The sequence below is a fragment of the Vigna radiata genome, unplaced genomic scaffold (assembly GCF_000741045.1).
Source record: "Vigna radiata var. radiata cultivar VC1973A unplaced genomic scaffold, Vradiata_ver6 scaffold_435, whole genome shotgun sequence".
Taxonomy (NCBI): domain Eukaryota; kingdom Viridiplantae; phylum Streptophyta; class Magnoliopsida; order Fabales; family Fabaceae; genus Vigna; species Vigna radiata.
The window spans coordinates 61,163-74,679 of record NW_014541978.1 but is presented as its reverse complement, the minus strand read 5'-3'; the positions used below and the strand labels follow the sequence as shown (position 1 = coordinate 74,679).

The 13,517-nt window shown below is 39.3% G+C and overlaps 2 protein-coding genes across 2 annotated transcripts; both read right to left on the bottom strand.

Moving 5' to 3' along the window:
* Positions 1 to 11,071: 11,071 nt before the first annotated feature.
* LOC106778703 lies at positions 11,072 to 12,040 on the bottom strand. Its single transcript, XM_014666691.1, has one exon. It carries the CDS (start codon positions 12,038 to 12,040, stop codon positions 11,072 to 11,074), a length of 969 nt encoding a protein of 322 aa, XP_014522177.1.
* An 18-nt stretch (positions 12,041 to 12,058) lies between these two features.
* Positions 12,059 to 12,541, bottom strand: LOC106778702. The gene has a single exon (XM_014666690.1). It carries the CDS (start codon positions 12,539 to 12,541, stop codon positions 12,059 to 12,061), a length of 483 nt encoding a protein of 160 aa, XP_014522176.1.
* Between the last annotated feature and the right edge of the window lie 976 nt (positions 12,542 to 13,517).

The window sequence follows — 13,517 nt, the reverse complement described above, 5'->3', positions numbered from 1 at the left end:
CATGGCGATTGACGCTGGGCGGTTTTGAGGGAAATCGCCGGGCGGTGGTGATTGCCGCCGGGTGGTTTGGAGGTTTATGGCAAACCGCCGGGCGGCACACTTAAACCGTCGGGCGGTGGCTCGCTGGGCTTGGGCCTGTTTTCTGACGCGCTCCTCACCTATATATACCCCTACTACGAGTTCAGAGTCATTCTTTTGACAGGGGAGAACGGCCAGACCTAATTTTGCTGTCTGGAGAGGATCTCTTGGATGCTTAGGCTCCTTTTCATCTTTTCTAGGGTTTGCTTTTCCATTGTTCTTCCATTTTTCATCTAGTTTCACCATGTCTATGGTGAACTAAACCCTATTGTTGTTGGGGGAAACAATGTAATCTTTTGATACTCTCTTTCATTGAAACTCTTGATTATTTATATGGTCTCCATATGTTTTGGTTGATAATTGTTGGTTTATCATTTGTGCTTAAGGCCTTTATCATTTAACTCATTCGGTAACTGATGCTTGTCTTTATTGATATAGGGACGTACAGTAATGACATGAACTGGTGAGTAATCTCTTGATTTTGCAATACCACCTAGGGATAGGGGTAGGACGATCAATTGCGCTAACTTTCGTTTATAATGCAGTATTAATTATTAGGGGAGGCTAGGGATAGCAAGCCAGTAGTTAATATTGGGCCCTTTTAGTCGAGGGGTCGGGTTAAGGGGAGGCTAAGAAAGTCGCATAACAATTAATTAATCAAACTAATATTCAAGAGGAGTAGGTAAGAGAGAGAGCAGATTAGATGAACTTGTGAACCCCCAACAACATCCATTCATCCATTGTTTTCGTTTGTCAATTGAATCAACTTTATTTTGCATGTTAATATTTTTGTTCTCAAATCCAATTTATTAATTATTATTTTCAAGTCTTGTTATTTTAATTCATGCGAAAGAGAAAGCCATTCGAGTCTCTTGGGAAAACGATACTTGGTCTTACCATTTATATTACTTGTACGATTTGGTACACTTGCCAATTTGTCAACAAGTTTTTGGTGTCGTTGCAGGGGACTCGAGGTTTATTTTTCTAGTAGTGTGGATTAATTGATTTTGACTTGATTTGATGTTTATTTTTATTTTTGTTCTAATAAATGTTTTCTAGGGTTTTGTGCTTAAGCTTTGCAAAATGTAGTTTGACCAGGAATTTGATTATATGGGCACTCAATTCCACCAAAATGACTTCAACCACTGGTGGGAACCTCATTCTAACATTTATCTAAGCCAATTTGGCCAACAGTCCTCTCACGAAAAGAAAAGTTGGGGGAAGCTAAAGAATGTTTGCGGCAGGAATTATTCTTTGTACCAAAAGAAACGTTGGGAGAAGTCCAACAACTCTTGCGGCAGAACTTATTCTCATTGCCAAAAGAAACGTTGGGGGAAGCCCAACAACGTTTACAACAAAAACAATCTCCTGTACACAAAGAAACGTTGGGGGAAGCCCAAGAACGTTTATTGCAGGAACAACACTCTCATGTCTTGAAGTCTCTAGGTATTATTAGGGTTAATACTGAAGTTAACCCTAAAGAAGAATGTCAAGCCACTATCTTTACAAATGATAAGGTTGCCAAGGAGGAGAGGATAAAAGAAGAAGAGCTAGAGAGGTATGAAGAGGAAACAAAAACAAAGAAAGTTGTTGTTGTGAAAAAGATCGAGGAGATAGAAACAGAAAAGTTGAATGAGAATGAAAGAAGGACGAGAAGGGAAAAGCCATGGTTGAAGGAAAAGAAAAAAAGAAGAAAAACTTGAAAATAAATAAAGAAAAGACAAAGAAAAAGAGAAGGTTAAGGAAGGAGAAAATTAGGAAAAAGAGGAAGAGAGGAAAGAAAAAAAGGTCATGTGAAAAACCTCTTCCTCATAAAAGGAAAAATCATAGGAAGGAAAATAGGTTTAAGTACTATAAGGAGATCTTCGAGAAATTGGAGATCAAGGCTCCTATGATTGATGAATGGAAACATGTGCTTGGCATGATCAACTTCTTGAAGAGGTTTAGCATAAAGAAGAAGAAGAAGAAAATACTAAGCACGAAGAAGTTTAACACCTACTGATGGGTGTTTGTGGAGACTTTCCCAATTGTTGTATCATAGTTTGAACTTCTGTGTTTGTTTTCTGTTTTTCAAATTATGTCTTTTACATTTTGTGTGTGCACATGCATTTGAGTGAGGAAAATCTTGAGATTGAAAAATTTAGGGCAAAGATCAGGAGTCACCAAGAGAAATCACAAGGAGGCAAGCAAGAAAAAAATGGTAGGGAAAATTACCACCCACCATTGGGCGATACCACTTTGCCGTCGGGCGGTGGCGGCGGAACATGAAACCCAAAGCTTTTAAAAGCTGGGTTTTTCCAAACTTTCCTCACTTTGCCTTGCCCCTTTGAGTTTCGCCTAGCGGTCTCCTTGCTCCCTTGCTCCAGATTTGCACTTCTAAGAGGGTTTTAAAATGATTTCTATAAACTTTCTCATCACCCACTCACCAAAAAGCTTTGTTCTTGCTCATATTTGGGGTTTTTCTTGGTGGGAGTGTGCATTTAGATTATTCCATCATCTATTAAAGGATTTGTTGCAAGCATTCATATCTCCACTCAAGTAAGTTGTGAAATTTCGTTTGTTAAGTTCTTGATTTTGAAATTCTTGTTGAACATGCTTAGATATTGGGTAACTTAGGGTTTTGAGATTCTTTGCATGGATTGTTGAATTGGGAACTGTTTTGGACCGATTAAGTTGTTTGAAATTGATTTGCCTAATAGGAATTAGCATTTCAGTGGAGATTAGGTTTGATTTGTGGAAAAATTTTGAAAACCCTTCTCACCGCCGGGCAGTATTCAACCTGGTGCAGACTGCCGGGCGGTAAGCCTTTGTACCGTTGGGCGGTTTGTTGCGTCTTTGTAGTTTGTTTGAATTGTGATAGGGAGACCCTGTGCACTCACTGTTGTAAATTTTGTTAGGTTCGAAAAAAAAAATGTTGGCTGATGCATTAACTCCTAACAATAGATTTCTGTGGTTTTTGGAAAATTGTGTTTATTGCAGAAATGGCATCAGCATCGCGCCGGACAAGAAATATTGGAGGAAAAAGGAAGATGCCAGAAAGCTCGAGAGGATTTGACTCTCAAAGATTCCTCTCCAAACAACATGAGGAGCACTTTGCTATTGTGCAAGAAAGGAGGTTACTAATGGAGAGGAAGGATTCCTTCATACCTGATTTGGCTCCTGAATTTGAAGAGGAGATTTTGAGGAGAGACTGGGAGAAGTTGACGACCTACCCTGCACCTGCCACTGTGGAATTGGTAAAAGAATTCTACACCAACGGGGTGCCCAGAGAAGGAGTGGCTGTTGTACGTTATTTGAGCTTTGTGAGGGGGCAAACTATCAATTATGACCCCGATACCATTAACAGCTTCTTGGGAACAGAGTGGCCAGGGGAGCAGTGCCAGTATGCAGCACATGCTAGTTTGTTCGATAATGTTGCTGAAATTGAGGAGGTTGTGTGTCTTCCTGGGAGACACTTTCAGACTAATGCTAGCGGTGCACTGATGGGCCTGGGCTTAAATTCTATTACTTTTATGTGCTATAAATAGCCCTAGTGCCATTCTCAAAGTAATCTTTTGGCAGGCAGAGACGTCGAAAGCAGGTTTACACTCTTTGGAGGCGGTTTCTTGGATGCTTAGGCTCCAATTTATCAAATCTAGGGTTTACTCTTTCATTCTTTCATTTAATTCCATCTAGTTTTACCATGTCAATGGTGAACTAAACCCTTTGTTGTTGGGGAACAATGTAATCTTTTGAAACTCATTTATATCAAAATTCTTATTTCACTCACAAGCTTATATTATCAATGGTTGGGTTTCTTATCTATGTTCAATGCTTTTATCGTTTAACTCATTCAGTAAGAAGATATTTGCCTTTGTCGATACGGAGACGTACGGGGAAGTCATGAACTGATAGGGAATTCCTTGATTAAGCAATACTGCCTAGAGATAAGGGTAGGATGATCAATTGTATTGTGCTTCTGAAATATATGAATTGCTAATTACTCAAGGAGACTAGAGATAGTAAACTAGTAGTTAGTGATAGGCTCTTTTCGCCGAGAGATCGGGTTTAGGGTAGGCAAAGAGAGTTTGCATGACAATATGATAATAAAGCGAATCTAATAAGAAACGTAGATATAAGAGGGCAGATAAGATAAAATTGTAAACCCCAACAACTCCATTCATCCATATCTTTTCCTTGCCAATTCATTCACTTTCATTTGCATGTTTATTTTTGTTCTTTACATTAAAAGCTTAAATTTAATTCATTTCATGTCTTATAAGATCAATTTACATGAAAGATAAGGCCTAAGAGTCCTTTTGGAGAACGATACTCGGACTTACCGTTTATATATTACTTGATAACGATCTGGTACACTTGTCAGGGGTTTAACACCTGTCTCACAAATTTATCATCATGCATCATCTCAACTTCAGTCAAACACTAGAATTTTCAAAAAAGCAAGCTTATCACACAAAACAGAGCACAGTTGAATCAAAGCAGTTCAGTTCATTCAAGCAGAGCACAAAAAAAAAATAAAAGAAAAGAAAGCACACATTAAAACCAAAAATAAAAAATTAAAAAGTAAAGGTTTAGAGCACTGGGTTTCCTCCCAGCAAACGCTTCTTTAACGTCACTAGCTTGACCCAATAGGCTCATGTCACATCAACTTGTTGCATCTTTAATTGTGGTGTCATCCTTTCCTTTAGCCTTCCAACTGATCTTCAGCATTTTCCTAATGTAACGCCCCAATTTAGGGTGTCACGAATTATAATTAAAGTAAAATATTTCAAAATCCTCTTAACAAAAAAATAGTGCCAATTAAAAATTTTGACATTTAAATCTTACGGAATTCAATTAAAGTTCTAACTTCACCAAAAAATATAATCCACTTACAAAAATCCAAAAATAATAAAATAGCCAAGAAATAAAAATTAATCCAATTACATTATTTCTTAAATTCATAACTCAAAGTTGTAAATAAATCAAGGTTATCCCCCACTCGTCGCTATCATGCATCTGGAGTATCTGTTACACCCTCTTTTCCCGTATAACCAAGGTCATACGATCATCGCAAGACACACACACAACCACCACATAAACAAATATGGGTAAGCTACCATATTTGTACAAGATAAGTAAGCACAACTTAATAATACTCATTCATCTACAATACTACTCTTACTCACATAATTGCTTCTATATCCTATACATAATGTACGTCTCATGTACCTCCATCAGACTATTTACATCATGCATCCTTCATCATAAAACACATTGTGAGCCTCCACAATACCATAACTCCACCGTGAAAAGAATCAGTCACACTCCTCTACCCTACCTCAAACTTGTGGCCTCCCCACAAGTCCCCTGTAGCCCCTCCTACAGGTCTGCCCGAGTAGTCCCGCCTACTTGGCTAAGGAACATGCTTCTTGTCACTCAAGGACAAGACAAACACCATCACCCCCACACATGGAGGGCTCAATACCCGAGTGCTCCCTTTTCGAATACAAGGCCAAAGGAAGTTGCTATCTCAATCGGTCGATAGTCTCAAGCTTTACTAGGTACAGAAAGTGAACCTATCTTTCACTCTTGTGCTCATCAACTACACACCCAGGTACATCTCAACACTTACTCATTCCAACGTATATATCTAAGTACAACAAATGTTCTCACTCTCCACCTAATACTGGTCATTCATCATTTTCTACCGTCTTATTCAAAAATATAATATATTCAAACTAAATCCTTCATGGTTTTACTCCAAGAATAAATTACAATTAAATAAATAATAAATAAATAAACATCACTCCAACAAATAAACGACTATCATTCCAAATAAATAAATAAATTCCAAATAAATAAATACATAAATATCATTTCATACCAATCCAAATTAATAAATTATTTATTACTTTAATTAATCAAGTCTCGTTACTTTTCCAATTAATTTCAAATTCCAGAATATTTAATTTTAATTAATCTGGTTTCCAATAAATTCCTTTTCTTCTTACTCCAAATTAATTCCTATTTTCCAGTAATTAATTTGTTCCAATTAATTACTAAACAATAAATTTCTCTTTATAATAATAATAATTAATATTATTACCGTTTTCTTTTCTTTTTACAATTTAATATTTATTAATTAGTATCAGATAACCAATTTCTTACACATCCAAAATCAGACCCAACTAAATTTCTTATTGTTGCAGTTAATAATTTTATTTCTGTTCAACCTGGTCGTAGGCCCAAATAGGTTCCCACCGTATCAACCCAGATTTTTCAGTCCAAACAGGACGAAGCTGTCATCGCCGACCACCTTGACAACCACGGCCACCACCATCAGTGCCTCCCTGGCCACCACTTGAACCACCAGAGGGCGACCCAAAATCATATTAGGAACCCCAAATTGAAGACGAAACCCATATCCCAGTCATTCACCTTAACCGAAATTACAAGATTAAAATACCATAACAGGAAAATCCCAAATTCAATTTGAATGGAACCCTAAGTCTCAAATCATAGAAGGACTCAAATCAGCAATTCCACAAAACAGAAACCCCCAAAATTGAAGAACAATCAAAACCCTAATTCACAGAATCAAAACCCCCAAATTTCCAATTATAGAACCAGATCAGGAACCCTAAAATGTCGAAACGGAACACGGTTCAATCCGCTACAGTGTCGGCCTTCCTCACACGCGTCACCGCCACCTTTGTTCGTCCACGCAACATCGTTCACACCTAACCTGCGTCCTTATACGAAAATAGGAAAAATCCCCAAACTTAAACGAAAAACAGAGAAAGGTGGAGGGGAAGGAAACTTGTGTCGCGAATCCAAACGGCCAATGCCCTCGCGTAGTCGTCACGACTTCGTTGCACCATCACTCCGTCATCACCTCGACTCTGTCGCAACCTCGTCGCATCTTTCACTTCCATTACTGCACTCTCACCACTGCCCGCGAGAAAGAGAAAGGAAGGAGAGAAAGGAAAAAAAGAAAAAACCTCGCTTCTGCCTTGAGCGTTTCAGGACAAGAAAAAAAAATAGACAAGGAACAAAATGAGCATCTGAAAGTGACCCCCCTTCCAAAAAGAACGAAAGTTTGACCCTTATTTGGATCGATGGATTTAAGCCCACTCAGCCCACTCTAAATCAGAAAAGAAAACTAGGCTCCTATGAAAATAAAGATTTACCCTCTGATTAAGTTTCTAATAAATCAGAAACTTTTATTAACAAAACCCTAAACCTAATTAACAAAACCCTAAGCCTAATCAACCCCTGATTTACCAAAAATCCCAAAACTTTGATTTTGATGTTAATTATGATTAAATGAAAGCCTAATTTTATTATTTCCTAAAGAGAAATCAAATCTCCATTTGAGATAGAATTCAAACACGTGAATTCTTGTTTACGAAGAATATAAGGAATTCAAGTGAACTCCTGATAGCATTTAATGATGGAAATTCTAAGGTGAATTCATATAATGATACGTAATCTCCATTAATTAAATACAAAGATTGAAAAGCTTAAAAAAGAAAAATACCAAGATCATACACTTAAGGTATAAACATTCACTCACGCAATAAATAAATGAACAAATACTCAAAATCAATAATATCATCACATTCATCATATAATAATACAAAGGTAAGCTTCCCATACCTTAGCCAATAAAAAAAAAATAAGCTTTTCCCTTTCTTTTACAGACTCTCTTTCTCTTCAGTTTCTCTATTTAATGCTATCTTTTTCCTTCTCTCACAAAAGTAACATAACTCTTTATGTTTTCCTTTCTTTATAAATAAAACTTATAACTGTTCTTCCTAAAATCTTTCACCCACTATTCCTAAAATCTTTCAACCACTATTTAAAAGCATAACTGCTATATCGTTTATTTTCTTTTTCTGCTTATTTTATTTAGCGTAACCCTCAGCCAAAAATAAAAAAATAAAATTTCAATATTTCTCATAAACCTCCCTCTCTAGGATTTGAACTCACACTCATTCAACCTTATACACACAAATCAACAAATAAACCAACATATCACATTGATAATTTCAAACATTATAATTGTAACAAACGAACAATAAATTATGTTGCATTTAAATTAACAAAACCATTAAATAACATACATTGTTTTATGCTCTAATCGAGACTAGAGCACATAACCATTCAACTTTCATTAAAATTACTCACATCTCATCACTCTATTATTCATACGCCCTATATTTTTCTCGGGTCTTACATTCACCCCACCTCAAAAAAATTTTCGCCCTCGAAAATTGATCTATTCAGCAAAAAGATAAGGATATTCTTTCTTCATGAACTCTTCTAACTCCCAAGTCATCTCTTGCGTAACTTCATCCCAAAGCACCTTTACTGTACGAATGTCTTTGCCTCTTAATTTCTTGGTTTGCACATCTAATACTCGTACCGGTCCAGCCTCTATGGTTAAATCTTCCTTAACTTGGACGTCATCCACCTCTAACACATGATTAGGATATGGAATGTACTTCCTCAATTGAGACACATGAAAGACGTTATGCAAGTTTCCCAACTGGGGTGGTAATGCTATCTCATATGCTACTGGACCAAACCTCCTAAGCATTTGATATGGACCAAGAAACTTTGGGGACAACTTTCTCAATTTAATAGCTCTCCCAACTCCTGTCGTTGGTGTTACTCGCATAAACACATGATCTCCAACTTCAAACTCTAGTGGTCTCTGTCTTTTATCTGCATAAGACTTTTGCCTGCTCTGTGTTGCCTTCATTCGCTCTTGAATCATCTTCACCTTGTTAGTAGTCTGCTACAATAGCTCAGGACCTACTGTTACCGATTCTCCATCTTGAAACCAACATAATGGCGTTTGACATCTTCTTCCATACAATGCTTCAAAAGGTGTCATATCGATGCTAACATGGTAACTATTATTGTAAGTGAACTCGACTAACGGTAGAACCTCACTCCAACTCCCAAGATGATCCAAAACACACGCCCTCAGCAAGTCTTCCAAGGATTGAATGGTTCTTTCGGATTGCCCGTCAGTCTGAGGATGGTATGCCGAACTCATCTGTAACTGTGTGCCTAAAGATCTCTGCAATGTTTGCCAAAACCTCGATGTAAACCTCGGATCTCGATCTGAAACGATACTTGCAAGCACTCCATGCAACCTCATTATCTCCTGGATATATAGTTCTGTCAGCTTCCCCAATGACATTCGCTGATTGATCGGTAGAAAATGAACACACTTTGTCAACCTGTCCACAATTACCCAGATGGAATCATAACCCTTCGGCGATCTCGGTAAGTGAGTTACAAAATCCATCGAAATACTATCCCATTTCCATTGAGGAATCTCCAATTGTTGTAACATTCCTCCCGGTCTCTGATGTTCTACCTTAGCGTTCTGACATACCAAGCACGATGATACAAACTCAGCCACATCTTTCTTCATTCCACTCCACTATAAAGAATCTTTTAAATCCTTATACATCTTAGTCATACCAGGGTGTATACTGAGACGACTCTTATGGCCCTCTTCTAAGATCATCTTTCTTAACTGTGTCTTTGCTGGAATGCAAACTCTACTCTTGAACCGAAGAATACCATCAACACCTAAAACAAAATCTTTAGCTCGATCTGTACCTAACAGTCCAACTATGTGTTGCAACTCTTGATCTTCCATCTGTTCTGCCTTTATCTGCTTTAAGAAGTCACTAGTGATTGCTAAGTGACTACACCAGATATGGTCTTGATTTACCTGTACATCTAAGTTCATATCTCGAAACTTCTCAACTAACTCTAGTTCCTTCACCATCAAAGCAGCCATGTGAACTTTCTTTCTACTCAGGGCATCAGCAACAACATTTGCCTTACCCGGATGGTATTGCAACTCAAAATCGTAATCCTTCAGGTACTCCATCCACCTCCTCTGACGCATGTTCAACTCCTTCTGATCAAACAAGTACTTCAAACTTTTATGGACGCTAAAGACTTAAAAACGCGCTCCATAAAGATAATGTCTCCATGTATTTAAAGCAAACACCACTACAGCCAACTCAATGTCGTGTGTAGGATAATTTTTCTCATGCACCTTCAACTAACGAAATGCATACGCCACTGGTCTTCTACCTTGCATCACCACACAACCCAACCCTTGATACGATGCATCACAATACACTTCAAAAGCTTCCTCGGTGTCTGGGATTACTAATACTGGAGTCGTCGTCAATCTCTTCTTCATTTCCTCGAAACTCGCCTCACACTTATCTATCCAAACAAACGGTTGATCCTTACGGGTCAACTGTGTCAGTGGTCCCACTATCTTTGAGAATCCGTCTACAAACCTCCGATAGTAGCCTGCCAACCCTACGAAGCTTATCACCTTCGTCACCGTTGTTGGTCGTTCCCATTTCAACATAGCCTCAACCTTTGTTGGGTCTATCGAGATTCCTTGAGTAGATATCACGTGTCCCAAAAACTGAACCTCCTCCAACCAGAACTCACACTTAGACAATTTACCATACAATTGACGCTCCCTCAAAATTTCCAGTACAATTCTCAAGTGTTCAGCATGTTCCTCGCGGTCCTTGGAGTAGATTAGAATGTCGTCAATAAACACAACAACAAACTTATCAAGACAAGGCCGAAAGATACTTTTCATGTAGTCCATGAAAATTGCTGGAGCATTCGTCACTCCAAAAGCCATCACCACATACTCGTAGTGTCCGTAGTGTGATCTAAAAGTTGTCTTCTGAACATCCTCTGGTTTTACTAAGATCTGATGATAGTCAGACCTCAAGTCAATCTTCGAGAACACGCTAGCTCCCCTCAACTGATCTAGCAAATCGTCGATCCTTGGTAAAGGGTATTTATTCTTGATAGTAAGTTTATTCAACTGTCGGTAATCTACATACAACCTCGAGCTCACATCCTTCTTCTTTACGAGAAACACTGGCGCTCCCCATGGCGATACATTAGGTCGAATAAACTTCTTCTCTAACAGGTCTTCTATCTACTTCTTCAACTCTGTTAATTCAGCCGGAGCCATTCTATAAGGAGTCATAGAAATTGGTCCAGCTCCTGGTATCAAGTCGATTGCGAAATAAACTTCCCGACTAGGTGGCAAACCTGGAACTTCATCTGGAAACACATCAGCATACTCCTCCACTACTGGGATATCCACAATTTGTTCTTCTGTACTCTTTTTCTTCTCCGTTGCTATCACCACAAAACAGACTGCTCCTTCTTTGATATCTTGCAAAACTTCTCGAGAGGTAATCATTTGCACCTGTTCTTCTGTTGGGAAAATAACCTTCTGTTGACTGCAATCAATGAGGACACCATTGGTCGTCAACCAATCCATCCCCAAAATTACATCTAAGCCTTCCAGTGGTAGACACACCAAGTTAACCTTGAATTTGCGTCCCGCCACTTCTAACGAACACCCAATACAGACTGAACTAGTTAAGACTTGCCCCGATGTTGGTGTAGAAACCACCAACTCGCTCCCCAAATCATACACAGGTAATTCAAGTTTCCCCAAACAAGCAAAGGATATAAACGAGTGCGTTGCACCCGAGTCAAAAAGAACATGAACACATCTACCATTCAAGAAACAAGTGTCTTGAATCAAGTTACCTAACTGAGATGCTTCGGCCCCCGTCATAGCAAAGACTCGTCCTGCTGCCTTCGGCTTCTCTCTAGAAAACTTTTGTGTCTGTGTTGCTCCTCCTGGTATCTTCCTATCTGGGCATGAAGATGCAAAGTGTCCTGGCTTATGACAGGAGAAACATTTCCTCTCTTCAGGCTTGTGCACTGTCAGTCTCGGACAATTTCTTCTAATATGAGGACCTCCACACTCGTAGCATTTCAAGCCTCCAAAACCACTCTGTTGTGGTCTAGCATACGGTTTCTTCTGATTCCTACCTCTAGAGAAACTAGCCTTCTGAGGTCTCACCACACGATGCTGGCTCTCCTCCATTCGCTCTACCACCAAGGCTTACTCTACTAACTCCGGGAAATCATTAATTTTGAGATGAATAAGTGCTTTCATTATCGGATGACGAAATCCTTGCTCGAACTCCCTACACTTCCATTCCTCGGTCAGACCCTGTGTATAGAATCGAGCCAGATACTCGAATCTCTCTTTGTATTCTTGCACTGACATACTTCCATGTCGTAATTCTAGAAATTGTCTCTCCCGCTCCTGCTTGGCACTGGCTGGAAAGTACCTCTCCAAGAATCTATTTCTAAAATCTCCCCAAGTGGCCACCTCACCTCGAGCCTCCATTCCTCTTCGCATTCCACGCCACCAATACTCTGCCTCTCCTGCTAGCATATAAGTGGAGAAGACCAACTTCTGACCCTCTGTGCATTCTATTACTTCAAAGATTTTCTCGAGGTTGCAAATCCAGTCATCAGCCTCATCTGGAGTAGCCTTGCCATTAAACTTGACAGGGTTGTGGCGCAGGAAGTCATTCATACCTACCCGGTGCGTTTTTGTTTGCACATTTTGTGGCCCTTATTGCGCCAGTTGCGCCTGTTGTCCCTGTAAAACATCTGCTATCTGCTAAAAAGCCCGCGCGAAATCAGCAGTAGCACCGGTAGGGGTAGGTGTTCTTCTTGGGTTCGACATCCTTAGCCAATTATAATACACACATATAAGACATCATTCACACAAAATATCAGAGTTACACAACAAGCTAGTCGAACTCACTCCCCAAAAGCCCAAAGGTTTTTCGAAACCAGGCTCTGATACCATTTGTAACGCCCCGACAACTTACAGGGACTTTTGACTGCCCCCACACATCAACACGAGGCTTTCCAGTGTGCTTTGTCCTCACTCACACACTTTCCGAGAAAACTTCCCAGAAGGTCACCCATCCCATAATCACTCTAGGCTAAGCACCCATCTTTTTGGTTGTCCTGGAAGTAGGAGATTCAATCTCTATTAGTCCATCCGCTCTGAGGTCCTTTTGACCCAAAGCTTTTGTTGCATTGTACAAGCAGGCCTGGTCTCAATCCTTCCTACTTCTTCAGAGGACTTTGGTGAACATTTTCTCCTTTGTTGTCTTTTTCCTTTTTAGGTACCTATGACAGAAAACACTTTTTTCCTTTCCTCTTTGGTTTGGCGGCTCTGGTAACATTCCCAGGTGCATCTTTAAATGCAGCTTTGGGATTGGTTTTCTTCACTTGAATTTGCCGCCCTATGTTGCAGGCACTGAAGATCACCCCCTCTTCTTGGTCCTTGAGAGCTATAGTTCCCTTATCAACACTGATGATTACTTTGGCCGTCTTCACGAACGACATTCCAAGAATGATAGGGATTTCTACATTTTCTTCCATCTCTAGCACCACAAAATCCACCAGGAACATCAAGTTTGCAACTTGCATCATGACAACTTCTACCACACCATAAGCTTTTTTGGGGGATCCATCATGACATCTTCTACCACACC